This window comes from Aquarana catesbeiana, linkage group LG13 (genome assembly GCF_042186555.1).
Source record: "Aquarana catesbeiana isolate 2022-GZ linkage group LG13, ASM4218655v1, whole genome shotgun sequence".
Lineage (NCBI taxonomy): Eukaryota > Metazoa > Chordata > Amphibia > Anura > Ranidae > Aquarana > Aquarana catesbeiana.
The window spans coordinates 31,647,091-31,672,837 of record NC_133336.1 but is presented as its reverse complement, the minus strand read 5'-3'; the positions used below and the strand labels follow the sequence as shown (position 1 = coordinate 31,672,837).

Sequence of the window (25,747 nt, the reverse complement as noted above, 5' to 3'; positions counted from 1 at the left end):
TTTAGTTCTAAGTGTCTTCTCCAGTCCTGACTGGACAACGATGCAGGAAGCGCGTGGAAACTGCGCAGCAAAAGCATGTGACAATTGGAGATAACGAAATTGGTAATGATGAGGTCTGTTATACATAGACGAAAGGTGTGAAAGGGGAGATAATGACATTCGTGTCACTATGTGAGAAATAATTTTTATACCATACTTAGTCCATGCAAAGGGGTCTGGAAGTTTGTAAATGTGTGGCAAAGTAGGGTTCAGCCAGATCGGGGTGTTAGGAGAGATCTCGGTTGATTTGTACTTTTCTATATCTAGACCTGCCCGCCAAGCCCGCAGGGTGGTATGCATAGAGGGTGTCAAATGATATGGGGCTCGAGGGCCTCTGAATATCAGGAATTGCAAGGCTTCAAAAGAGCCCACTATCGTGGCCTCTATGGCTGCGGAAGAGTTAGTTTTGTCAGGGTGCAGCCACCAGGCCATTGTCACCAGTTGGGTAGCTAGAAAATATTTATAGCAATCAGGAAATGCCATACCACCCTGCGTTGTCGGCCGCATCAAAGTCGACAGCCGATACCTGGGTGGCGAGGAGCCCCAGATAAAGGATGAGAACAATTGATTCATTGTATTAAAAAATGATTTAGGTATCCACTGAGGGAAGTGGTGGAACAAATACGTGAATTTGGGGATAATTTTCATATTAAGGAGATTTACTCGTCCCCAGACTGACAGAGGTAAATTACTCCACGTTTTAAGTTTTGTCTTAGTGTCCAAGAGTATAGGGGTAAGGTTAAGTGAGATGAAGTCTGATGCTTGTGTGGATATATGAACCCCTAGGTACTTAAAAGTTTCCACCCATTTTAGTGAACAGTCTGGGGAGGAAGTAGTTTTGGCCGCCTGGTCTATCGGAAAAAGTATGGATTTGGACCAGCTGACCTTCAGTCCGGTGACTCCTGCAAAAGTGTCTAACACGTTCAAAACACCCTGTAAGGACGGGCCAGCATCATTGAGGAACAGTAGAATGTCATCCGCGTACAGGGCCAGCCTCTCCTCCAGTAAGCCAATACGGAGACCTTTAATATGCGGGGACGTACGGAGCGCCTCCGCCACTGGTTCAATAGCTAAGGCAAATAAAGCTGGAGAGAGAGGACAGCCCTGCCGGGTTCCTCTGGTGAGCCTAAAAGGGGCCGATAGTCCACCCCCCAGTCTTACCGATGAAGTGGGGCATTTGTACAATACCTGAAGCCATTGAATAAACAACAAGGGGAACCCCATTCTACGCAGTGTTTCCCAAAGAAAAGGCCACTCTACGGTGTCAAAAGCCTTTTCTATGTCAAGTGAGGCTATAGTTCTCGAACCCGTGTTGTGATGTTGGGCATGTATGTTGGTATATAACCTTCTGAGGTTGACATCAGTGGATCTACGGGGCATAAAGCCAGTTTGGTCCGAATCAATGACTGAAGGCAGTAGGGGATATAGTCGTAGAGCAAGTAGTTTGGTCAAAATTTTAAAGTCGTTATTTAGCAATGCAATTGGCTGGTACAAGGCGCAGGAGGTTGGGTCTTTAGAGGGTTTGTGTATTAAAGTCAGATATGCAAGATACATTGAGTCGGGCAGTTTGCCATCCTTCAGGCATATATTATATAGCTGGGCCAACAGGGGTGCCAGAAGGTCTCCATGCGACTTATAAAAGTCAATTGGAAGGCCATCCGGCCCCGGCGCCTTACCAGTGGGGAAGGATTGCATGGCATTTAGAACTTCTAAGGCCGTAAATGGCCTAACTAGTGTCTCACGCTCCTGATCTGACAGCCAGCCCAGCGCCAAGGGATCTAACAGGTCCCGTAGCCGCCCAGGCTGAAAGTCAGAGGGCAGGGTGGAGGTATACAACTTTTCGTAAAAAGCAGTGAACGTTTGCAAAACCTCAGAGGGTGAAGTCACCATGTCCCCATCAGCAGTCTGCACAGTGGAGACAAGCGTGAGTGGTTGGTCATTCTGCGCCAATAGGGCCAGCAAGTGACCATTTTTGTCACCCTGTTCAAAAGTTCTTTGTCTGCACCTATGAGTTTCAAGTCGTGTAACCTCTGTCAAGTGAAGATTCAGTTCTCTCTGAGCTGCCATAAGTGAGTCAAAATGAGATGGTGTGGGGTCTGAGCTATAAGTAGAGGTATGATTTGTAACCGATTGTTGTAGTAGTTGGGTCTCCTTTAATTGTTTCTTTTTAATATGGGCAATAGCTGAGATATATTGTCCCCTCGTATATGCTTTAAATGCATCCCAAGTGATTTCAGGAGAGGAGGACCCAGTGTTCCGCTCCCAGAAATCAGCTAACAGGGGGGGTATACTTTCAGTTAGGTCCGGATGGGAGACCCAATGAGCCCCCCAGTCTCCACAGTGCAGCACTCCGGGATGCAGGAGAGCGAAGCGTCACCACCAATGGGCTGTGATCAGACAGTCCACTTGGCAAATAAGATGCCTCCAGCACATCCGCCAACAATGGGGGATTAGAAAAGGCCAGGTCTATACGTGATGCAGTTTTGTGGGATGCTGAGAAACACGAATAGGCTCTGGTTGTAGGGTGCTTCCACCTCCAAATCTCTTCTAGGGCTACTGCCTGAGCCCAACCAGAGAGATCTGTGCAATGATGCTTTGGTGGGGCAGGTCTATCTAGATCCGGGGACATGATAGCATTAAAGTCTCCCATAATTAAAGTTTTCCCAGGGCAAAAGGGTGCAATCTTTTCCATAACCGCATATAATATTACAGGTGAGAAAGGCGGAGGGATATACATATTAATGACAATATACCTGTGAGACCAAAGTGTAAATACAACAATAACAAATTTACCCTGTGGGTCCGTGCACACCTCTTCAATCACACATGGGAAGTTCTTGTGTATAAGAATCGACACCCCTCTTGCATACGTAGAGTATGTGGCATGTATAGCTCTCTGTATCCACGTTTTTTTCAATGTCAGGATTTTGCTGCCCATTAGACTCTGGGTCTCTTGAAGAAGAATGAGTTGGGGGGAGTGGGACTTTAGGTACTGAAAAAGGAGAGCTGGCTTGAATTTTGATCCAAGGCCCCTGACATTCCAGGAAAGGACTGTAAAGGAATCGGCACGGGGATTAGCCATCTACATTAAAAGGTGAGAACCTACCAGGATGAATGGGAGAGCGAACCATGAACAGCAAAATCCTTGACACAGCACACCATGTGTTAGCAGCATTTAGATTTATCCAATATCGTGCACCAAAAGAGAAAAAAAGGAAAGAAACCTTTAGAACATTTTTAAACAAACCCAAGCACAATGTGCCTTTTATCTCTCTTCCGAAACGAGGGAGAAGGATGGCTATAGTTTTACCCCTAAACAAAAAGAAACCTTATAACTGTAGTGACAACCTAAAACTCAGTGCACCACACTATCATGCCAGTCCAGAAACCCTTTGAACTTGACTCGTATGGTCACGTCCTGGACCAAGGTGAGGGGGGTCGCCGTAATTGGCAAATGTCCTCGTCTGAACCCGAGCGAGGGGGAGGGGGGGGTGTCAAGGCGAAAAATTAGGGACGGATCACCGTTTAGGAGTCAATGACAAAAAGTCTGCATGATATTTACTGGAGCTCCTCAGACAGGAGGAACTAGTTTCAGTTCCATCAGCAAAAGATGTATAGTAGAAAGAGAGGATGATGAGGTGGTGCCGCAGTGCAGAAAGATGTGGTAGCCGATAATGAATTGTGCTGGAAGTCAACATGGGGTAGAAGGAGGATCATTATAGGAATTTGAAGTACTTATCTGAACCCAGCAGATCGTGTATTTAACACCGGTCCAATTTTCATTATGACACTAACGGGTGTCTAACCACGCCGCAGCGGCCTCAGGGGTATCGAAGAAACGGGTGTTGTCACCATCCGTGATCTGAAATCTTTATCATTTTTTTTTTCACACAAATAGAGCTTTCTTTTGGTGGTATTAAATCACCACTGGGGTTTTTATTTTTTGCTAAACAAAAAAAAGACCGAAAATTTTGAAAAAAAAAAAAAAAAAGGTTTCATAGTTTGTTATAAAATTTTGCAAACAGGTAATTTTTCTCCCTCGCTGATAGGTGACACTGATAATGAGGCACTGATTGGCAGCACTGATGGGCACCAATAGGTGGCACTGGTGGGTGAGCACTGCTTAGCAGCAGTGGGTCTGGAGTGTGCGGGACCGATATCCCGTTTACTCCAGACGGTAATCGGCTCTTTTTTCTCCTTGCGCTGTCAGCGTATGGAAAAAATAAGCCGAAAACCGTCTGTTTACATCGCGTGATCAGCTGATCACGTAGTAAGGGACTGGGATTGGCCGAGTCTCATTGACTCGCTGATCACAGAGCGAGCTGCGCGTGCCCCGCATGGGGCATGCAGGCATCACATGCAAGGGAGGACACACATGGACGCCCTCCCCGCAATTTAGGCCCGCGCTGTAGACGTCTTTTGGCTACAGCGCGAGCGGCAAGAGGTTAAAGGCCTCATTTATTTTTCTGAAAACAGTAGAATGACGGGCCTTACCAAAAAGCTGTAACTTTGTTTCATCTGTACACAGCACATTCTGCCAAAAGGATTTTGGCCTCCTCAGATAAGTTTTGACAAACTCTTTTATCAGTTTTTCCCTTTGGTCCAGAGAGATTAGCTACAGTGCCATGGGCTGTAAACTTCCTGACAATGCTGTGCACAGTGGACACAGAAACATTAATATCTCTGGAGATGGACTTGTAACCTTGAGATTGTCCATGCTTTTCCACAATTTTTATTCTCAAATCCTCAATTCTTTGCTGTTCTTTCTCTTCTCTATGCTCCTTGTGGCACACAGAGACACACAACAGAAAGGTTGAGTCAAATTCTCACCATTTTAACTGGTTGCCTGTGTGATTTCTATATTGTCAGCACCTGTTACTTGATACAGGTGAGTTTAATTACAAATTACAAAAGCATCACAAACTTGGAATGCAATTATTCCTTACAAATTTGAGAAGGTGCCAATAATTTTGCCCAGTTCATTTTTGGAGTTTTGTTTGGAATGCGTCAGATTTGGCTTTTTGTTTCTCTACTTTTTTTGTGTCATACCAATATAAACAAAAGAAATAAACATGCTGGAGCACCCCCCACCCCACCCCAGAAAGGACACTCCTTCCTGCAGGACGTGCCAGGGCACAAAGCCTTCTGCGGCTCCTCTACTTTAGACACCATCCCCCACGCACAACAATCCCCCTGGAATCTGGAATTCATTCATCAGCAGAAAGACAATAATATTCTCATGTAAAATTATATTTGGCAAAATTCAGCAACCTCATAAATAACATTTTATAGATGCAAACGGTGCGCTGTCCCCATGCAAACGCAAAAATGGAGCCAGGGAGCGCAGCTATCCAGGAGGGACGTCAGAAGGAGCGTACATACACAAGTGGAACATTCAGGGTCCGTGGTATGTGGATGGGAGGAGCCTAGATGTGTGACTCCACCCTCAACAGCAGAATTTCCTTGCGCTCGGCTGGTTACATAATGACCTCAGAGATGGTCAGCAGGAAGAATCTCAGCAGAAAAACTTACACCGAACTGAAGACCACAAGGGGGCGCCAGGACACAGCCTGACTTAACCAGGAAGGGCCTGTCAGGGCCCGCTATGGCACCCGCATACATCTGCTAAAAAAAGCTGGCTCCTCAAATCTTGTACAGTATCTTCTTCTTCAAACCTTAATTGCAGGTGTCGTCTGAGCTCTCAGGAGCCACTTCAGGTCCCTCGGCGGGGCTATCAGCTCGGGTTTCCAGAGCTCCATATGATGGATGAGCAGGAGAGGTCAGGGGGGAGAGGTCCTGTTCCTGGAGGACATTGGCCACAAACACCTGGAGAGAGGGCAGGAAGAGTTACTATCCCATCACTTTCAGGTCTAATAGATATTTCTTATTTGTTGTGGAAGGATATTTCAGTTATGAGTGGATAACTGCGGGATAGATGACCCTCCCCGGCTTCATGACTACGGTTGTGAGAACTCTGCACTAGAGTTCCCCAGCTCCACCCATCTACAGCAAGCCTGAAAAGTCCAAAGAGGGTTCATCCTTCAGGTTGTGTCCACCCATAACTGAAACATAGCGCTTCTCTGGGGTCTGTATATATAATCTGGAGGAAGCAAGAGGGACACATCAGGAGAGACTCACACTGGACTGCAGTGTAGAAGATATGCTGCTGCGTTCGGTGTCCTGCATCATCCCATCGCCCTGCTCCGACATCTGCAGAGGAAAATGGAAGAGTCAAGTCTCATCGCTCTAATGTCATAACAGTAGCCCAGCAACTCTTTTTGGGCCTCTAACAGTCACCCACATGTGGGAGAACTCATTAAATTACCAGCTGTGTGTGGCCACGCCTCCTTCTCTGCATGTCATAGTAGGGGAGGGCACAGATACATCATCGCTCCAATTACAGCCAATTCAGCAGGTCTGCTTGATTGCCCTTTCCCCACCACAAGGATATACTTATTCTTTCCTAACTCTCCCACTGCTCTGTTCATTGTCAGTCTCGGGATACTCTATACTTCCAGGTATGGGGGAGCATACAACTCTACCCATGTGACAGCACTGGGCCAATCCATTCATAGCCTGGCAACTCAAAGCTCACATAGGACTTCCCAGCAGAGTGGAGCAGTGACTATGCCTCAGTAGAGGTCTACATTAAACTGAAACTTCACTCTCCCAATCAACATTGATTGTTAATCCTTATGCTGATAGCATTAGTAAATAGATAAGAAAGTATATCATATTTTATAGATTGTAAGCTCTAAGAAGCAGGGCCCTCTGATTCCTACTTTATTACAGTGTATTTGTACTGTCTACCCTCAAATTGTAAAGCGCTATGTAAACTGTTGTCCCTATATAAATCCTGTATAATAATAATAATAATATTTACTTGTTATAATTTATTTAGTTACTTCCTGGTTTCTTGCCTAGGCAAATGATGCCATACATCCCAAGAGCCTTCAGTAGAAGAAGAGGGGTTTTCTAAGCTAAGTACACCCTCCTGCATGCACGCTTGAGCTAAGGGCAGATGGATTCCAGTAAGTAAATGCTAAATGAATCATTTGCCCTTACTCAAGATGGCCAAGGACAGAAATACTAGGGGGCTGTTTTTCAAAGTGATTTCTCAACAAAATAAAGCACATGGATGGATGGGGGAGTTTGCTTTGAATATTAAAAATGAATGAAATAGTGTTTGTGGTGCTCAGATGATGTGAAGATCTGCTTTAAAGAGGACTTGTTGGTTTGGTTTTCCCTGAGTGGACAAAGCACACGTTCACCTTAAGGCAGGGCGGACACAGACACACCCATTCTGGGTGGTTTAGATCAGTGGTTCTCAACCTCAGTCATCAAGTATCCCCAACAGGCCATGTTTTGGGAACTTCCCTTAGATAAAAAAGCTCTTATCAATACCATGTCATTGATATTGGTTTGAAGCAGCGGTGCAAAGTAAAGGAAAACCTGAAAACATGGCCCGTTGGGGGTACTTGAGGACTGAGGTTGAGAACCACTGGTTTAGATCAATGTTTCTCAACTCCAGTCCTCAAGTACCCCCCAACAGGTCATGTTTTCAGGATTTCCCTCATATGAAACGGCTGTGGTAATTACTAAGGCAGTGAAACTGATCAAATCACCTGTGCAAAATAATGGAAAGCCTGAAAACATGACCTGTTGGGGGTACTTGAGCACTGGAGTTGAGAAACATTGGTTTAGATCAGCAAATGTGCACTTTAATAGACCATCTCAGCTCCAGAACTCAGGTACTTATTAATGGATTCTTTTCAAAGAGTCACCATGAAAAACTAGGAAGATTTTTTTTTTTTTTTTTTTAGGAGTGGAGTTTTCTTGTAAAGCCTAAATAAACAGACTGAAAAATCAGCACAAGGGATATATAACATACCTTTAATAGGATGTGTCCCTTGTGCTGATGCCTCTTCTTTTAGTTGAAACCCTCCTCTGTCCATGCCCACCCCCATCGTTATAACCTTCTGGTGTGGCGGGGGTTAATACAGCTAACAGGGTGTCACAGGCTCTTATAAATAGAGCTAGACTATGCCCACCTTATGTGCCCAGCTCCGCCATCCACAGAAGCCATACCACAACTTCTAGGAGGCTCCATGCACACTGTACTCCAAAGGATGCCTAGTAAAGCAGCTGGAAAACCGAGTTAAAAGCTGCTATTTTGCATGTGCGTTCAGCATAAATGCATTCTATTGACCAGAATATTAATTCATTCTTGCTATTAGAATGTATTAATATGTAAATGAGGGGGTGAGATGTATGAATGGAGAAGGATTTGAACTAAAAGAAGAGGCATCAGCACAAGGGACACATGCTAATGACTAAGTTATGTCCCAAATTTTTTTTTTTTTTTTTTACAGCACTTAGGCTTAAATGTTACTCTGAACATAAATAAGAAGACAGTGGCTGGCAGCAGGGCCGCTGATAAGTCAGTACAGGCAGCCCTTCTGTACTGGGCCCAGGCCCCATCAGTTCAAAAGGGGGGCCTGGGCAGCTGCCAAGCAGGAGGGCCATCTGTACTGTCTTATTGCAGACACCAATCTCCCTCTGCCTCCCCCGGCAGCTTCTCCCTGCAAGAGAGTGGTTCTAGCACATGCACCCCTTTCATCTGCTGTCCGGTCCCCCCCTGTGTGCCCCTTTCCCCCGCAGCGCTTCCGGCTTCCTTCCTCTCCTCTCCTGCCCTCAGGTGCTAAGGGCACACAGGGGGATATTTCAGGATGGAGAGCGGGGGATGGGGTCGGTAAGTATATAATTTATTGGCCCCTTCCTTTCCAGAATGAACACAGTGGGGGATCAGTACCAATCACGCCTGTGTCCATTCATTACTGAAGCATAATAAACGGTGTGTTACTATGCTTCAGTTTGTGAATGAGCAAGAAGCTTCAGAGCGCTTCCAATTCATTCATCTTTGCAACTGAGGCTGCAAAGAAAGAGACTGATAAATCTTTGTCCTTGGTCACTTCCGGCCGGAGGGGGGGCCCATGTGTTCTAACAGCAGCCCTGGCTAGCAGACTAGGAGTAACCATGACACCCCTGGAGGAATAACCTGGGGATCTCACCTGATAGCTGGATGGTCTCTTCGGTCGTAGCTTTCGCAGACAAAGCCCAAAGATGGAGAAGAGTAAACAGCAGAGCAAGGTGACGAATGTGAACAGAGTGACGGGGTGTGTGGTTCCTGCAGAGAGAAAGAGGGGAGTCACTTCATGGTGGGGGAGGGGTCACTTGAGAGTGAGGAGTGACTTCACTTTATAATAGGGAAAGAGGGTCACATCATCGAGTGGGGTGGGTCTCTACATATAGCATCCTTCAGCTCACGTATCCCAATTCCTGAAAATCACGATGGCGACATTTGTGGCGCTCAGGTCTTACCCAGCCGCAGGACGGAGAAGAAGAGCAGCCAGAAGATACACAGGATGGGAGCAGCCAAGAGCTGCTGTGCAGCGGCGTTGTGCAGGCTCGGGCTCAGCTTGGTGGGGATATAGGCGTAGTATATGTTGTATCTGTCCGTCATGTGTTTCAGCAGCAGATATATGAGGCCTGAAAAAAAAAAAAAAGGAGCCACCCTCAGCGCTGCATAGACACACCAAGCGCAGAGTGATCAGGACACAAAAGGAAGACGATGTGCAGGACAGTATATAGTGGACCTGTCATACATACAGTGGGCATAGGGCAGTATTCCAAAAAGAAAATGCAGCGTTTACATATACAGTTGAAAAATAATGAAAATATATGCGTGACCAAATATAACACAATATAAGTGTGAAAACACAAGTGGGATAAAAAAACAAAAAATGAATAAATGAATAATGTCCACCAATGTGAAAAAAAGTGTACAAAACAGGAGGGGAAGGGTTGAGTCAAAAAGTCCTGGTGTCAATAGACGCTGCCAGTAAGTTGACATCACAGAGGCATCAATGGGAACAGGAGGCATCAGTGAAAACATGACAGAAAGGAGATCTTGCAAAAGGAACCCCCACCAATTGTGTGAAGACTTACCGGAAACAGTGGACTTAAAGGGGCATATACCTCTTAAGTCATACAGGCTTGTGGTGATATTCACCGTTTAAAGTGGAAACAATCACAGATCCAGGTCACCACGATGCGTTTCGTCTGCTTAGACGTCATCTCGGGTAAGCAGACGATATGCATCGGTCGAGTCCTGCCAACATCATTGCGCTATTCCATGTCTCTGTAAGAGCCTTTTATCTACATTTGAAATGTGAGTGTTCTTGTTTTCCCTCTTTTTCTTAAAATCAATTTTTTTAAACGATATCACACTATGTGGAACCTTTCTTTAATCTTTGGTTTCATTGTGTGAGTATGTGGATATCCTTTGGTCCTCCTTTCCTCCATGTGAACTTCATGCATATGTTTTACTGTGAACTTGACGATGACCAATACCTTTTAGACCCAGAATTGTGATCGTGATGACCGGGATCTGTGATTGTTTCCACTTTAAACGGTGAATATCACCACAAGCCTGCATGACTTAAGATGTATATGCCCCTTTATGTCCACTGTTTCCGGTAACCCTTCACGCAATTGGTGGGGGTTCCTCTTGCAAGATCTCCTTTCTGTCATGTTTTCACTGATGCCTCTTGTTCCCATTGAGGCCTCTGTGATGTCAACTTACTGGCAGCCTCTATTGACACCAGCACTTTTTGATTCAACCCTTCCCCTCCTGTTTTGTACACTTTTTTCACATTGGTGGACATTATTCATTTATTCATTTTTTGTTTGTTTTTTTATCCCACTTGTGTTTTCACACTTATATTGTGTTATATTTGGTCACACATATATTATCATTATTTTTCAACTGTATATGTAAGCGCTGCATTTTCTTTTTGGGTTACTTTTTGCTATTTGTCTTTGGCTGTGCTGGCTGCTTTATATACTTTTATTTATTTATTTATTTTTTTTAACATTCAATTTTTATTTAGTTATCAGAACATAAAATAACAAATAAAGACATTAAGAAAAGTATAACAGGATTCACACTATTACAGTTACATAGTATAGTGAATGCATTTTAAAAAAAATACATTAAGTCAGTATAATTTATACTTTATTTTAGAGCAACAGCCTGGTATACTTTTTGATATATATTTTGGAGGGCATAGGGCAGTATTAACATATCGCCTTGTTAGATTTTAAAATGGATCTCTTTATGATGCACAGTCAGTCACATGGTCTGCAATGGCCAATGAGACAGCAGTGAGTCTATTATTATTTTCACCCAGCAGCGAGATAAATGGATCCAATATGGTGCCCTATGTTCACAGACACTTTGCATTATGATCATTACCAGGGCTTTTGTTTCTCAGAGAATAGGTTAAGGAACTCCTCCCTTCCGAGTCACCCATTGACTCCACCCCCTACCCACCTCCGAGCAACATTCCTTGGTTCCACCCCTTACCCACCTTCCAGTACCACCCCTTGTAGAGAATACAGAACCAAGTATCACTTTGAGGTGCTAAGTATTTTGTATGGAATTTGTTAATGATAACAAATAAGGCAGTAAAATAGATCTAGCAACAATGGACACCCCAGCAACAATAGATCTACCCCAGCAACAATGGACTCCCAACAGCCAGCATCAATAGACCCTCTAGCAGCCAGCAACATTAGACCCCTGCCTCAACAGTAGATCCCTCCCAGCAACGATTGACCCCCTGCAATATAAGACCCACCCCCAGCAACAATGGACCACCCTTCAAAAATAGATCACCTCCAGCAACAATAGATTCCCCAGTAGCCAGCATTAATAGACCCTCCAGCAGCCAGCAACAAAGACCCCTCCCTCTACAATACATCCCTCCCAGCAACGAATGACTCCCCAACAACATAAGACCCACCCTAGCAACAATAGATGACCCAAGCACAACGGAAGACCTCCCAGGCAACAATAGACCCCCTTCCCCCGCAAAAATAGATAACCTCCAGCAACAATAGATCCCCCAGCAGTGAGCATCAATAGACCCTCCAGCACACCCCAGCACCTCTTGCCATTACATACATTCAGTTCTGGAGGTGCCGGAACTGCGTTCCCCCCACGTTCCTGCTGAAAAAAAGCCCTGGGACTCATCACTAAAAACATTAAAAAAGTGCAGAGAGAGGAAATAAAAACCAGAGGAAGGAGGAGGGAGTGTACCACGAACACATACCGAAGGGTACGATGATGGGGCAGGTAATACTGTAGGTCATCATAACAGAGAAGACACATGTGGTCCAGGCATACTCCAGGCCGAACTGGAACTCATAGGCCTGACTCTGCAGGAAGACATGACAGATCAGTCAGGATAAGCATGAGACGGCCCACCCTCCCCTCCACCCTCCCAAGTCTGAGCCCCCTAGTGTTACAGTGCTGTAGACGCACATACCCGCTTCACGTGGAGACGTTCTGGCACCGACTTGGCGAGACAAAGGCGTGTAGCATATACCGTGAGACCTGGAATTCTCAGCAGTTCCATGGCAGTGCCGATCAGACTGGCAGTGATGACGTAGTTGACAAAAAATGCCCCATTATTGGGGAGGAAAACACACCTAAAATATGGAGAGACGGCCAGAGCATCAGGACTAAGGGAGGACCAGAGGGTGAAACATACTGACTGCACAATACAGGGGCAGACTGCATTAAGAAATAAATAGTGGGGCGTACAGAGAATGGGGGTGTATAGAGAAAGGAGGGACTAAACAGAGATTAGGGGGATTGTATGAAAAATGGGGTTGTATAGAGAAAGGAGGATGTATAGGTATGGTAGAGTGGTGTACAGACCATGGTGTTGGTGGTGGTGTATACCAGTGGTCGGCAACCTTCGGACCTCACGGACCACTGAACTAACAATTTTGAATCCTGGGGAACACTAACATGAATGTTACATGCCTTATACTCTTTGCTTTCCTCCCCCTGGATTACACTGCTGCCTTATACACACAATGCTCCGGATCTTTGCCCTCCTCCCCCTGGATCACACTGCTGCCTTATACACACAATGCTCCGGCTCTTTGCCCTCCTCCCCTGGATCACACTGCTGCCTTATACACACAATGCTCGGGCTCTTTGCCCCCCTCCCCCTGGATCACACTGTTGTCTTATATACTGCTCTGCCCCCCCCCCCACCACCACCACCACACATCACACTGCTGCCTTACACAGACTCATCATTGGATTTCACCTCCTTATCCAGCCATGTGCTTAAGCTCCGTGCTCCCTCCCAGTCTGTGATCAGCGCTGCCTCTGGAAGTATCCTCCTTCTTCACCTCCCACTCTCTGCACTACTCCCGGGTGGCTCCCTCTGAGTTCACAGGAGCCGGAACTACAGAGGAGGCATCAGATATCAGTATTGACTGTCAGCACCATTGAGAACAACATTGGGAGGTATACAACCACCACCATGTTGATTTGCGGCAGAACCACTGGGTGACCACTGGTGTATGGGACAAGTATTGCCATATCCAGATGAGAAGAGGAGTAAGAGGGTATTGGATGAGTATGAGGCACCAAGGACAGAAGACAGGTAAGAGGGAGGAGTACAAGGTAAAAGAAGTGCATAAGACAATTATGGGGGTAAATGACAGTCGGGAAATTATAGGTGTTATGTAAGTAAGGTCAGTTCAGGGGTGGAAGGTGGAAGAGGGTAAAAGCTGCACTTACTGTAACTTGACATTGGCTGAATCCAGGAAATGGACATCAAACAGCCAGCGAAAAAATAGATCCAGACTGGAAGAGAATGGAAAGGACTGCTGTTAATAAGAATATCAGTAGATAACACAAACCTGTATAGCAGTGTCACCCTTATATCTGCGTAGTACCTGGTCAGGCCCAGAGAGGGCAGTATGATGACCATGAACACCAGGAAAAAATAACACTTGTGCATTGTTATCCGGTTTTCGTTTGATCTGAAAATGAATCAGAATTATTACAGAAAATGGAGGAGGATGAAAGAGGGGGTCAGAGGAGGGTGACAATGGTGGTCTGGGGAAGGTGATAATGATAGTCAGAGAAGGTAACAATGGTGGTCAGAGGAAGATAACATTGTTGGTCTTAGGGAGGGGGCAACAGTGGTGGTAAGAGTAGGGGGCAATGGTGGTTAGAGGAGAATGCCAATGGTGGTTCAAGGAGGATTACAGTGGTGGTAGAAGAAGGATAAAAACGGTGAATATATCAGAATAACAATGGTGGACATAGGGGAGCAACAATGGTGGGTGGAGATGGATGCAATATGGTCAGGGAAGAATGACAATGGTGGCTGGAGCAATATTACGATGGTGGTCGGAGGAGGATATTGATGGTGGTCAAAGGATGATGACAATGGAGGTCATAATCGGGGGGGGTGACAATGGTGGTAAGAAGCAGACAACAGTGGGGTGGAGGATTACAATGGTGGTCAGAGGTTGGTGACCGTGGTAAGTGGAGGATGACAATAGTGGTCAGAGGTTGGTGACCGTGGTAAGTGGAGGATGACAATGGTGATCGGAGGAAGGTGATGATGGTGGTTAAAAGAGGGTGACAATGGTGGTCGGAAAGGGGTGACAATGGCAGTTGGAAAAGGATGACATTGGTGGTCAAAGTAGAGTCACAATGATGGTTGGAGGAAGATGACAGTGGTGTTTAGAGGTGGGTGATGGTGGTAAGGGGAGGATGACAAAGGTGATCAGAGTTAAGTGATGATGGTGGTTAGATGAGGGTGACAATGGTGGTCGGAAAGGGGTGACAATGGCAGCTGGAGGTGGATGACATTGGTCATCAAGTCACAATGTTGGTTAGAGGAAGATGGCAGTGGTGGTCAGAGGACAGGGACAATAAAGGTCAGAAGAGGAAGATAAAGGTGGTTGGGGGTTGACAATGGTGGTTGGAGGAAGGCGAGAATGGTGGTCAGAGGAAGTGGACAATGATAGTTGGAGGAGATAAACAATGGTGGTCGGAGGGCAGTGCGGGTGTGTCATGTATGAAGTCTTTACAGTCAGCCCTTCACCTGGTCCAGTGACACGCCATGAACGACGAGTAATATACAATGAATGGCAGGCACACTGAGAATATCCAGAGCAGCAGAGTAGGCAGGAACTGGGTGATGACTGGATTCTGAGGAGAGAGTAGAGGAGATGCAAGATCACCACCCTCCCACAATGACCAATTACACACAGGAATCTCCCAGCCCACCCCACAGCAACCCACTGGATTGGATAAAAAAATAAAAATAAACACTCCACAGATATTACACATAATACCGCTGTTATAAATGGAGGCTTGTTTTCAGAGTTAACAGCACTGAGGTGAAAGAAGTAGCTGGGGAGTCATTGACCAAGGACCGAGCAGGTCGCTGAGTGCCCCCAAAGCCCCCATGTGTCTACTCACCCTCAGATTCTCCGCAGGCCGCGTGACATTGAATCTGTCCATGGTGCTAACAATGACAGCCGGGGTGGTCAGAAAGAAAAGCAGAATAAATAATGCCAAGTTCAAGCCAGCAAACCGAACCCACCACACCGGACCGGACACCGCCAAGTTCTCCCTGCCAATGACAGAAAGATAAGGTCACTATACAGAATGGTCAGGAGGACAAGGACAGACATCGCCACACAAGCCTCCTACCAGATGACGTCATTGGGGGCCGGAGCGTAACGGATCCCCCATTGGTGCGAATGCAGGACCGGAGTGACTGACGATTGCTGAGGGGATCGGCGGCATCGTGGATGGACATAATCCTGGATAATCCTGAGGAGAAGAAATCGCTACAGTTACTTCAATTATCAACGTCATTCCAAACAAAGTCTCCACCTATAAAATGTAAATATACTCCGACTCCACCTATCACATAAATGGATAAGATGTAGGGAGTAAACGGGCTCAGTCCTATCAGATGTATGTAGTAAACCAACTCCACCCATCAGATGTATGTAGTAAACCAACTCCACCCATCAGATGTATGTAGAAAACCAACTCCACCCATCAGATGTAAAAGTAAAAACCTCCACCTATCAGATGTACAGTAGGGAGTAAACAATCTCTACCTGACAGATGAAGGGAATGAACAGAACATTTTATGTTAGTCTTAGAACCAGAATCAATAGTTCTATCTCTGCGGCAGATTTTTCTTAGGAAGAGAAATCATGGGTGGAGTCTGTATTTGCTATACTTCTGATGGGCGGAGCTTGTTTACTTCCCTAATCTGATGGGTGGAGCCTGTTAATGCTATAATCTAATGGGCGGAGCCTGTTTACTCTATACACCTGATAGAGCCTGTGTACTTCCTTTATCTAATGAGTGGAGCCATAGGCGTGCGCACAGGGTGTGCCAGGTGTGCCTGGGCACACCCTAATCACCCCGTGTGGTGCAGATTTCCCCTGTTACGACCCCTAATATTTCACCAAAGACCCCTAAAGGCTCCAAAAATGTTTTAAGATAAAGTAAAAAATTGTAAAAAATAAAAACTACAGCAAGCAATCTCTTCCCTACTGACACCGTCAGTATATATACACATGCAAATGTGTTTGAGTTTTGGGGGTGCACACCCTAATGCAATAGGCTGCGCACACCTATGAGTGGAGCCTCTATACATCTAATGGGTGGAGCTTGTTTATTCTCTATTCTAATGGGTGGAGCTTGTTTATTACCTATATCTGAGAGGTAGAGATTGTATACTTTCTATAGCTACATAGTTACATAGATTTACATAGTAGGTGAGGTTAAAAAAAGACACAAGTCCAACCTATGTGTGTGATTATATGTCAGTATTACATTGTATATCCCTGTATGTTGTGGTCATTCAGGTGATTATCTAATAGTTTCTTGAAGCTATCAATGCTCCCCGCTGAGACCACCGCCTGTGGAAGGGAATTCCACATCCTTGCCGCTCTTACAGTAAAGAACCCTCTACGTAGTTTAAGGTTAAACCTCTTTTCTTCTAATTTTAATGAGTGGCCGCGAGTCTTGTTAAACTCCCTTCTGCGAAAAAGTTTTATCCCTATTGTGGGGTCACCAGTACGGTATTTGTATATTGAAATCATATCCCCTCTCAAGTGTCTCTTCTCCAGAGAGAATAAGTTCAGTGCTCGCAACCTTTCCTCATAACTAATATCCTCCAGACCCTTTATTAGCTTTGTTGCCCTTCTTTGTACTCGCTCCATTTCCAGTACATCCTTCCTGAGGACTGGTGCCCAGAACTGGACAGCATACTCCAGGTGCGGCCGGACCAGAGTCTTGTAGAGCGGGAGAATTATCATTTTATCTCTGGAATTATCCCCTTTTTAATGCCAATATTCTGTTTGCTTTGTTAGCAGCAGCTTGGCATTGCTGAGCCTATCATCTACTAGGACCCCCAAGTCTTTTTCCATCCTTGATTCCCCCAGAGGTTCTCCCCCCAGTGTATAGATTGCATTCATATTTTTGCCACCCAAATGCATTATTATACATTTTTCTACATTGAACCTCATTTGCCATGTAGTTGCCCCCCCCATTAATTTGTTATGATCTTTTTGCAAGGTATATATACATACACACACATACAGTATATGCATATTAATAACAGTCGGACATAAAGATGTAAGCTCCTCTGGTACAGAGACTGATGTAAGTGGTAAAATGTCTGCTGAATATGCAAAGATGCAAAAGACAAAATATACAGTGCCTTAAAAAAGTATTCATACCCCATGAAATTTTCCACATTTTGTCATGTTACAACCAAAAACGTAAATGTATTTTATTGGGATTTTATATGATAGACCAAAACAAAGTGGCACATAATTGTGAAGTGGAAGGAAAATGATAAATGGTTTTCAACATTATTTTACAAATAAATATGTGAAAAGTGTGGTGTGCATTTGTATTCAGCCCCTTTACTCTGATGCCCCTAACTAAAATCTAGTGGAACCAATTGCCTTCAGAAGTTACCTAATTAGTAAATAGAGTCCGCCTGTGTGTAATTCAATCTCAGTATAAATACAGCTGTTCTGTGAAGCCCTAAGAGGTTAGTTAGTGAACCTTAGTGAACAAACAGCATCATGAAGGCCAAGAAACACACCAGATAAGTCAGGGATAAAGTTGTGGAGAAGTTTAAAGCACGGTTAGGTTATAAAAAAATATCCCAAGCTTTGAACATCTCACAGAGCACTGTTCAATCCATCATCCGAAAATGGAAAGAGCATGGCACAACTGCAAACCTACCAAGATATGACCGTCCACCTAAACTGACAGGACGGGCAAGGAGAACATTCATCAGAGAAGCAGCCAAGAGGCCCATGGTAACTCTGGAGGAGCTGCAGAGATTCACAGCTCAGGTGGGAGAATCTGTCCACAGGACAACTATTAGTCGTGCTCTCCACAAATCTGACCTTTATGGAAGAGTGGCAAGAAGAAAGCCATAAGAAGTCCTGTTTGCTGTTTGTGAGAAGCCATGTGGGGGACACAGCAAACATGTGGAAGAAGGTGCTCTGGTCAGATGAGACCTAAATGGAACTTTTTGGCCTAAAAGCAAAACGCTATGTGTGGCGGAAAACTAACACTGCACATCACCCTGAACACACCATCCCCACTGTGAAACATGGTGGTGGCAGCATCATGTTGTGGGGATGCTTTTCTTCAGCAGGCACAGGGAAGCTGGTCAGAGTTGATGGGAAGATGGATGGAGCCAAATACAGGACAATCTTAGAAGAAAACCTGTTATGCCCCGTACACACGGTTGGACATTCCGACAACAAAATCCTAGGATTTTTACCGACGGATGTTGGCTCAAACTCAAACTCAAACTTGTCTTGCATACACACGGTCACACAAAGTTGTCGGAAAATCCGATCATTCTGAACGCGGTGACGTAAAACACGTACGTCGGGACTATAAACGGGGCAGTAGCCAATAGCTTTCATCTCTTTATTTATTCTGAGCATGCGTGGCACTTTGTGCGTCGGATTTGTGTACACACGATCGGAAATTCCGACAACGGATTTTGTTGTCGGAAAATTTTATAGCCTGCTCTCAAACTGTGTGTCAGAAAATCCGATGGAAAATGTGTGATGGAGCCCACACAACAAGGTCTTATCACACATTTTCCGTCGGAAAATCCGACCGTGTGTACGGGGCATTAGTCTGCAAAAAACTTTAGACTGGGGCGGAGGTTCACCTTCCAGCAGGACAACGACCCTAAACATGCAGCCAGAGCTACAATGGAATGGTTTAGATCAAAGCATATTCATGTGTTAGAATGGCCCAGTCAAAGTCCAGACCTAAATCACATTGAGAATCTGTGGCAAGACTTGAAAATTGCTCTTCACAGACGCTCTCCATCCAATCTGATAGAGCTTGAGCTATTTTGCAAAGAAGAATGAGCAAAAATGTCATTCTCTAGATGTGCAAAGCTGGTAGAGACATCCCCAAAAAGACTTGCAGCTGTAATTGTAGTGAAAGGAGGTTCTACAAAGTGACTCAGGGGGGCGCCATACAAATGTACCCCACACTTTTCATATATTTATTTGTAAAAAATTTTGAAAACCATTTATCATTTTCCTTCCACTTCACAATTATGTGCCACTTTGTGTTGGTCTATCACATAAAATCCTAATAAAATACATTTACGTTTTTTGGTTGTAACATGACAAAATGTGGAAAATTTCAAGGGATACACAAAGCCGGTAACTTGGACAATCCTGATCTCTGCCACTCACACTGCTGTCATCCTCTCGTCCTGGAAGGTGACAAATGCTGCCCCCAGTCTCTTCAGGGGGATTCGGTTTCTCTCCGCTGTGAACTCATCAGTCAGTTTCTCCTCCAGCTCAGCATAATACTGCTCTGCCTCCACCTGGTGGTAAACACGGGGAAGGACGTTCACAGAGAACAAATATGAAACAATAAACTGTATGTCAGACTTTACAATGAGTTTATATCAATTTACAATGTTATCCCTACACATGAAAACAAGATACAGATGTAAGAATATATGCTGGAACATGTCAGAGCTATAAAAATGTATTATAACAATACCGTGTAGCTGTGTTGAGAACATTAAAGTGTAAGCTTCTTTGGTGCAGGGACTTAATGTGAATGGCTCAATGTTCTTTGTACAGTTCTTTGTAATATGTCAGAGCTATTTACATGCATCATAATAATAATAATCTGTGACTGTGGTAGAGACATTAGAGTGTAAATTTTTGTTTATTAAAAATCTTAAACATATAAGATAATAAAAACATACTGACATATATACAGAATAAATAAATCATATATAAACAAACAAAAAATAGCTTACCTAAGCATAAAAAAAAAACTGGCTTTTTTGCCAGAAAAAACACAAAACAAACAGAACTAAATATTTAACCACCTCCCTATAGCCGAAAGATGGCTACAGCTTGGACTTCATTTGCCGGGAGGGATTCCATAGACGTCCTCCCATGCTCGAGCGGCCTGCGCGCCCCCTGCACAGATCAGAGTCAGGGGTCGATCCCGATCCCTTACCACGTGATCAGCTGTCAGGAAATGACAGCTGATCATGTGACGTAAACAGAGCCGGTAATCGGATACTTTTTCTCCTCACGCTAGTAGCATGAGGAGAAAAAAAGCCGATCACCAGCGGCTGTGAGAGGGACATCAGTCCCGGTCGTGGAGAGCCTCTGCAGAGGCTTCTGTGCCCACCAGCGCCACCTACCAGTGCCCACAGTGTCACCTATAAATGTCACCAATCAGTGCCTCATCACAAGTGCTGCCTATCAATACCACCTACCAGTGCCCATCAGTGCCACCTACCAGTGCCCATCAGTGCCACCTATTAGTGACATCTTATCAGTTCAGGAGTGCATTGCGGTCAGAATGCAGGGATCAGGAGTGCATTACGCTCAGAATGCAAGGTTTAGGAGTGCGTTGCACTCAGAATGCAGGGTTTAGGAGTGGGTTGCACTCAGAATGCAGGGTTTAGGAGTGGGTTGCACTCAGAATGCAGGGTTTAGGAGTGGGTTGCACTCAGAATGCAGGGTTTAGGAGTGGGTTGCACTCAGAATGCAGGGTTTAGGAGTGGGTTGCACTCAGAATGCAGGGTTTAGGATTGGGTTGCACTCAGAATGCAGGGTTTAGGAGTGGGTTGCACTCAGAATGCAGGGTTTAGGAGTGGGTTGCACTCAGAATGCAGGGTTTAGGAGTGGGTTGCACTCAGAATGCAGGGTTTAGGAGTGGGTTGCTCTCAGAATGCAGGGATTGGGGGGGGGGGGTGACGTGAAGGGTGGTGGAGGACACTGCTATGGGGGTGACCCTGTCCCCTTCACATCACCTCCCCCCCCCACACACACAGTGGTGTCTTCTGCCCCCCCCTTTCCCCTATAGCAGTAACCTCTTCCCTCCCCTCCCATAGCACAGTGTCCTACCTGTTTCCACAGCAGGGGCTGGGAGGCAGCACAGTTCTGGACAGGGGGCGGGAGCTGGCAGAGTAACTTTTCATATTAGCAAGCTGGTGATTGGTTGCTTAGGACCACCCTGTGTCCTAGCAACCAATCACCAGCAGTTTAACATGAAAAATTCATTTGTCCAGCTCCAACCCCCTCCCCCCCCCCCCCCCACCCTGTGCTGTGATCACAGCGGCAGAGGAGGATGGAGGCGGGACTGGGTGGAAGGCCGGGACATAGATGGCGCGGCGGAGCTGCAGAGGAGGCTGGAGGCTGGGAGGGGAGACAAGGGCCGGCACATAGAAGGCAGGGGTCGGCGGCGCAGGAACCTGTTCGCGGTCTACTTGTCACCTGCCTACGGTTCCACAGGTGGATCGCGATCAATGGGTTGCCGACCCCCTACAGTGTGAAGATACCTGCATAGTGTAATGACACCACAAGGTGGCACTAAACACAATAGCTTTGATTACATTGCAGAGTGACACCCTAGGTTGATACATGGTGGAAGGAGAGTGTCTATTCTGTTACCAGGAAGAAGACTAAAAGTTTATGCAAAGCCAGAACATTTTTTGTTTGCTTTGGATAGAAAGTGGTGGATTAGACCCTCTGTCAGGCTTCTGTTGCTCATCCATCAGGACTGAAAGTTATAGGAAATCCAAAATGTTAAAGATGTCAGCAAAACAATAGGTGAAGGAGCACTTGCTTTACTGACAACTGTCTAAGGCCTTGTTCACATGGGGGTACTACAGCGCACACTTGTGCGAGGGTAACTGTCTGCGTTCAGCCGCTGTGTCCCAAATAACCTGCATGGGACTGCCTGCATGCACAGAACACCTGTTTATCCCCGCATGGGCAAACATGTCCCGCGCACGGGTGTATGCTGTAGTACCCCCGTGTGAGCGAGGCCTAAGAGGGGATCTCTTCCATTTTATAGACAGTTAGGCCTGGTACACACGTACCGAAAGTTGGCCAGTTCTGTAGGAGCCCGACAACTTTCATTACGTGTGTAATGGTCCGAAAATTGGACGACAGATCGTCGTTTTTTTTTTGCATGCTAGTCGCATATCGAAAATGGAGAGCTTATTAAAGTTATGAAAATTCTCTTACGACAGAATAAAAGATCGGAAGTGATGTCATGTGTTTTGGTGTATTTGTATTGTATTTTCGGACAACAACTGTTCTGATTAAACGAAAATCGTACGATCTGGTGTCCTATGAGAAAGATTTTTGTGCTTGTCTGATCGGATAATATCGGATGAACTGTCATGATCGGCTCTCAAAAAGCTCTGTACTAACGATCCGATTATCGTACGATCGCTTCAAAAGCGGTATTTTTCGTCCGATTTTCGGATCGTGTGTGCGAGCCATTGGTGTCAGATTTGTCCGCCGCAATGTCACAGTCCTTTTAAAAATCGCTGATCGCCGCCATTACTAGTAAAAAACAAAAAATCATAAAAAATTCCATAAATCTATCCCATAGTTTGTAGACGCTATAACTTTTGTGCAAACCAATCAATATACACTTATTGGGATTTTTTTTTACCAAAAATATGTAGCAGAATACATATTGGCCTAAACGGATGAAGAAATTTTTTTTTTTTTTTTTGATCCGTTTTATAACCGAAAATAAATTTTTTTTTTTCAAAATTGTCGGTCTTTTTTTATTTATAGCGCAAAAAATAAAAACCAAAATCGTGATCAAATACCCCCAAAAGAAAGTTCTATTTATGGGGAAAAAAAGGACATCAATTTTAGTTGGGTACAGCGTCGCACGACCGCGCAATTGTCAGTTAAAGTAAAACAGTGCCGTATGACAAAAATGGCCTGGTCATAAAAGGGGGTAAATCTTCCGGAGCTGAAGTGGTTAAAAAGTCTAATGTAATACAATTATTAATAAAATATATACATTTAATAAAAAACATTAATTTCAGTTTCGGCCAAGTGCTTCCTGAGTTTTTGGTTTCGGTAGCAAAATTTTTATTTTGGTGAACCTCTATCAACAACCTACAAAGTATTAAAGTAGAACTATAGGAAAAACTTTTTTTTTTCCCCTTTATTTTCGATAGTAAAGAAGGGTTATAACCCCTGTCAGATTTTTTTATTTTATTTTTTGCCATCTGTGTCCCATTGTGGAGATTTCTCTTTACTTCCTGTCCCATAGCTAAACAGGAAGTGAGAGAAAATCCCTGCAAATTAAGAGAATCCCCTGGGGACCCCCAGGTCATCAGAATTAGTGTCCTCATTAGAGGATTTCCCCTCTATTCGTTTTTTTAGGGACAACCCAAAATTTGGGATTTTCCTTCACTTTCAATGATAATAGTAAATAGACAAATAGAGAGACTGAGGGGGTTATTTACTAAAGCTGGAGAGTGCAAAATCTGGTGCAGCTGTGCATAGAAACCAAACAGCTTTTTTGTCAAAGCTTAAATGAGCAAGCTGAAGTTAGAAGCTGATTGGCTCCCATGTACAGCTACACCAGATTCTGAGTGCACCAGTTTTAGTAAATCCACTCCTAAATCTCCTTAATGGGGGGCACAGACAGCAATAAATACTGACAGGGGTTCTAATCCCTCTCCACTCTAGCCAAAACTAAAAAAAAGTTTTACCTTTAGTTACACTTTAAAGGTCAGTTCACACCACATGCAGTGCAGAGCATTTTTTTTCTGCATCAAAAACGCATGAATAGAAGGTTATATGGTTTTTAACCACCTCAATACTGGGCACTTACACCCCCTTCCTGCCCAGGCCAATTTTCAGCTTTCAGCGCTGTCGCTGTTTAAATGAAAATTACGCGGTCATGCTACAACTGTACCCAAACAGAATTTTTATAATTTTGTTCCCACAAATAGAGCTTTCTTTTGGTGGTATTTGATCACCTCTGCAGTTTTTTATTTTCGCTAAACAAATAAAAAAGACCTAAAATTAAAAAAAAAAAAATAAATAAATTTTCTTTTGTTTCTATTATAAAATGTTGTAAATAAGTTTTCTCCTTCACTGACGGGCACTGATAAGGCGGCACCGATGAGGTGCCACCAATGAGGTGGCACTGATGGGCACTGCCGATGGGCACTGATAGGCAGCACTGATGGGTGGCACTGATATGCAGCGCTGATGTGCATTGATAGGCGACACTGATGGGCACTGAAAGGCTGCACTGATGGGTACTTATGGGTGGCACTGATAGCCGGCACTGCTGGGCACTGATATGTGGCACTGATAGATGGCATTGATAGGCATCACTGGTGGCACTGGCAGGCATTGGGGATGGGCAATGATTGGCAGCTGCCGGGCATTTCCCTGGTGGTCTAGGGTGGCATATCTGATGGTCCAGTGTGGTGGCATCCCTGGTGGTCCTGGTGATCCTGGGTGGGCATCCTGTCAGGAGAGCAGCAGATCAGCTCTCCTCTACTCGCGTCTGTCAGATGTGAGTGAGGAAAAGCCGATCAATGGCTCTTCCTGTTTACATCGTGATCAGCCATGATTGGACACAGCTGATCACGTGGGAAAAGAACCTCCGTGGGAGGCTCTTTACGAGATCGATGTAGCGGTGTGTCAGACTGACACACTGCACCATTGATTGCCGCGATGCGCGACCCCACGGGCGCTCGAGATCGGTCGTTCTGGAGGGCTGTCATATCATGTCCACCGAGAACGAGAGCCGCGTCACCCAGCTGCCATTTGACCGCCGGCGGGCTGGCATAGTTCACACCAGTGTGGTCAGTTCCAGAAGAAAAAGTAAAAACATGCTGCTTTTTTTCTGCACTGGACTGTACTGGAACGCGGTAAAACGCACCAAAAACACACCGGGATACACCAAAAATGCATTGGAACACAGGTGTCCTTATTTAAGGTTAAGAAAAAAGAGGGGGAAGAATGCACTGGACTGCGTCAAAAACGTGCATGCAATAAAACATCCAGAACGCATCCGAACTGCGTTTCTATGGTGTGAAAACAACAATGGCGGCCCTGGTCTTCCATAGATCGGGTCATTCACTCTGCTTTATCATTATTAGTCCTGCCGCACATTGGCGCACTCACGGTCTGGAAGCCGCAGCAGTCGCAGGGGCAGAGCCGGGCACACGGGTGAGTTTTGATGAAGATCCTCCCCTCTTTCTGCGACTGTCCAGCGAAGTACATGCGACCTTTCATGGCGCGCCGCCTGGGGAGGAGCAGAGAAGACGGGTGATTGGTAGAGAAGGAGAGCGGAGGGTGAAAGGGATGATGGGAGCGTTTTCTCACCTTTCTATGTCCAGCTTCATCAGCCGCCGGACGTCATAACAGAACTGGACATCGGTGACGGTACAGCTGGGGTACGCCTCACTGCGACAAGAACACACAG

General features: G+C 45.2%; 1 protein-coding gene across 2 annotated transcripts in view; it reads right to left on the bottom strand.

The window, feature by feature from the left end:
* Window positions 1-5,273: 5,273 nt before the first annotated feature.
* TMEM63C (transmembrane protein 63C) overlaps window positions 5,274-25,747 on the bottom strand; it is a 45,905-nt gene continuing 25,431 nt past the window's right edge. For both annotated transcript variants that reach the window (XM_073610858.1, XM_073610859.1), the window contains 14 exons: window positions 25,648-25,728; window positions 25,447-25,567; window positions 19,705-19,838; window positions 15,641-15,763; window positions 15,407-15,560; window positions 15,027-15,133; window positions 13,864-13,950; window positions 13,706-13,771; window positions 12,432-12,594; window positions 12,216-12,321; window positions 9,421-9,588; window positions 9,111-9,226; window positions 6,178-6,249; window positions 5,274-5,865 (listed from right to left, as the gene is read on the bottom strand). In XM_073610858.1, the coding sequence (XP_073466959.1) occupies window positions 5,716-5,865; window positions 6,178-6,249; window positions 9,111-9,226; window positions 9,421-9,588; window positions 12,216-12,321; window positions 12,432-12,594; window positions 13,706-13,771; window positions 13,864-13,950; window positions 15,027-15,133; window positions 15,407-15,560; window positions 15,641-15,763; window positions 19,705-19,838; window positions 25,447-25,567; window positions 25,648-25,728 (1,648 nt within the window). In that variant the 3' untranslated portion in view covers window positions 5,274-5,715. The remainder of the gene's footprint in view (window positions 5,866-6,177; window positions 6,250-9,110; window positions 9,227-9,420; window positions 9,589-12,215; window positions 12,322-12,431; window positions 12,595-13,705; window positions 13,772-13,863; window positions 13,951-15,026; window positions 15,134-15,406; window positions 15,561-15,640; window positions 15,764-19,704; window positions 19,839-25,446; window positions 25,568-25,647; window positions 25,729-25,747) is intronic.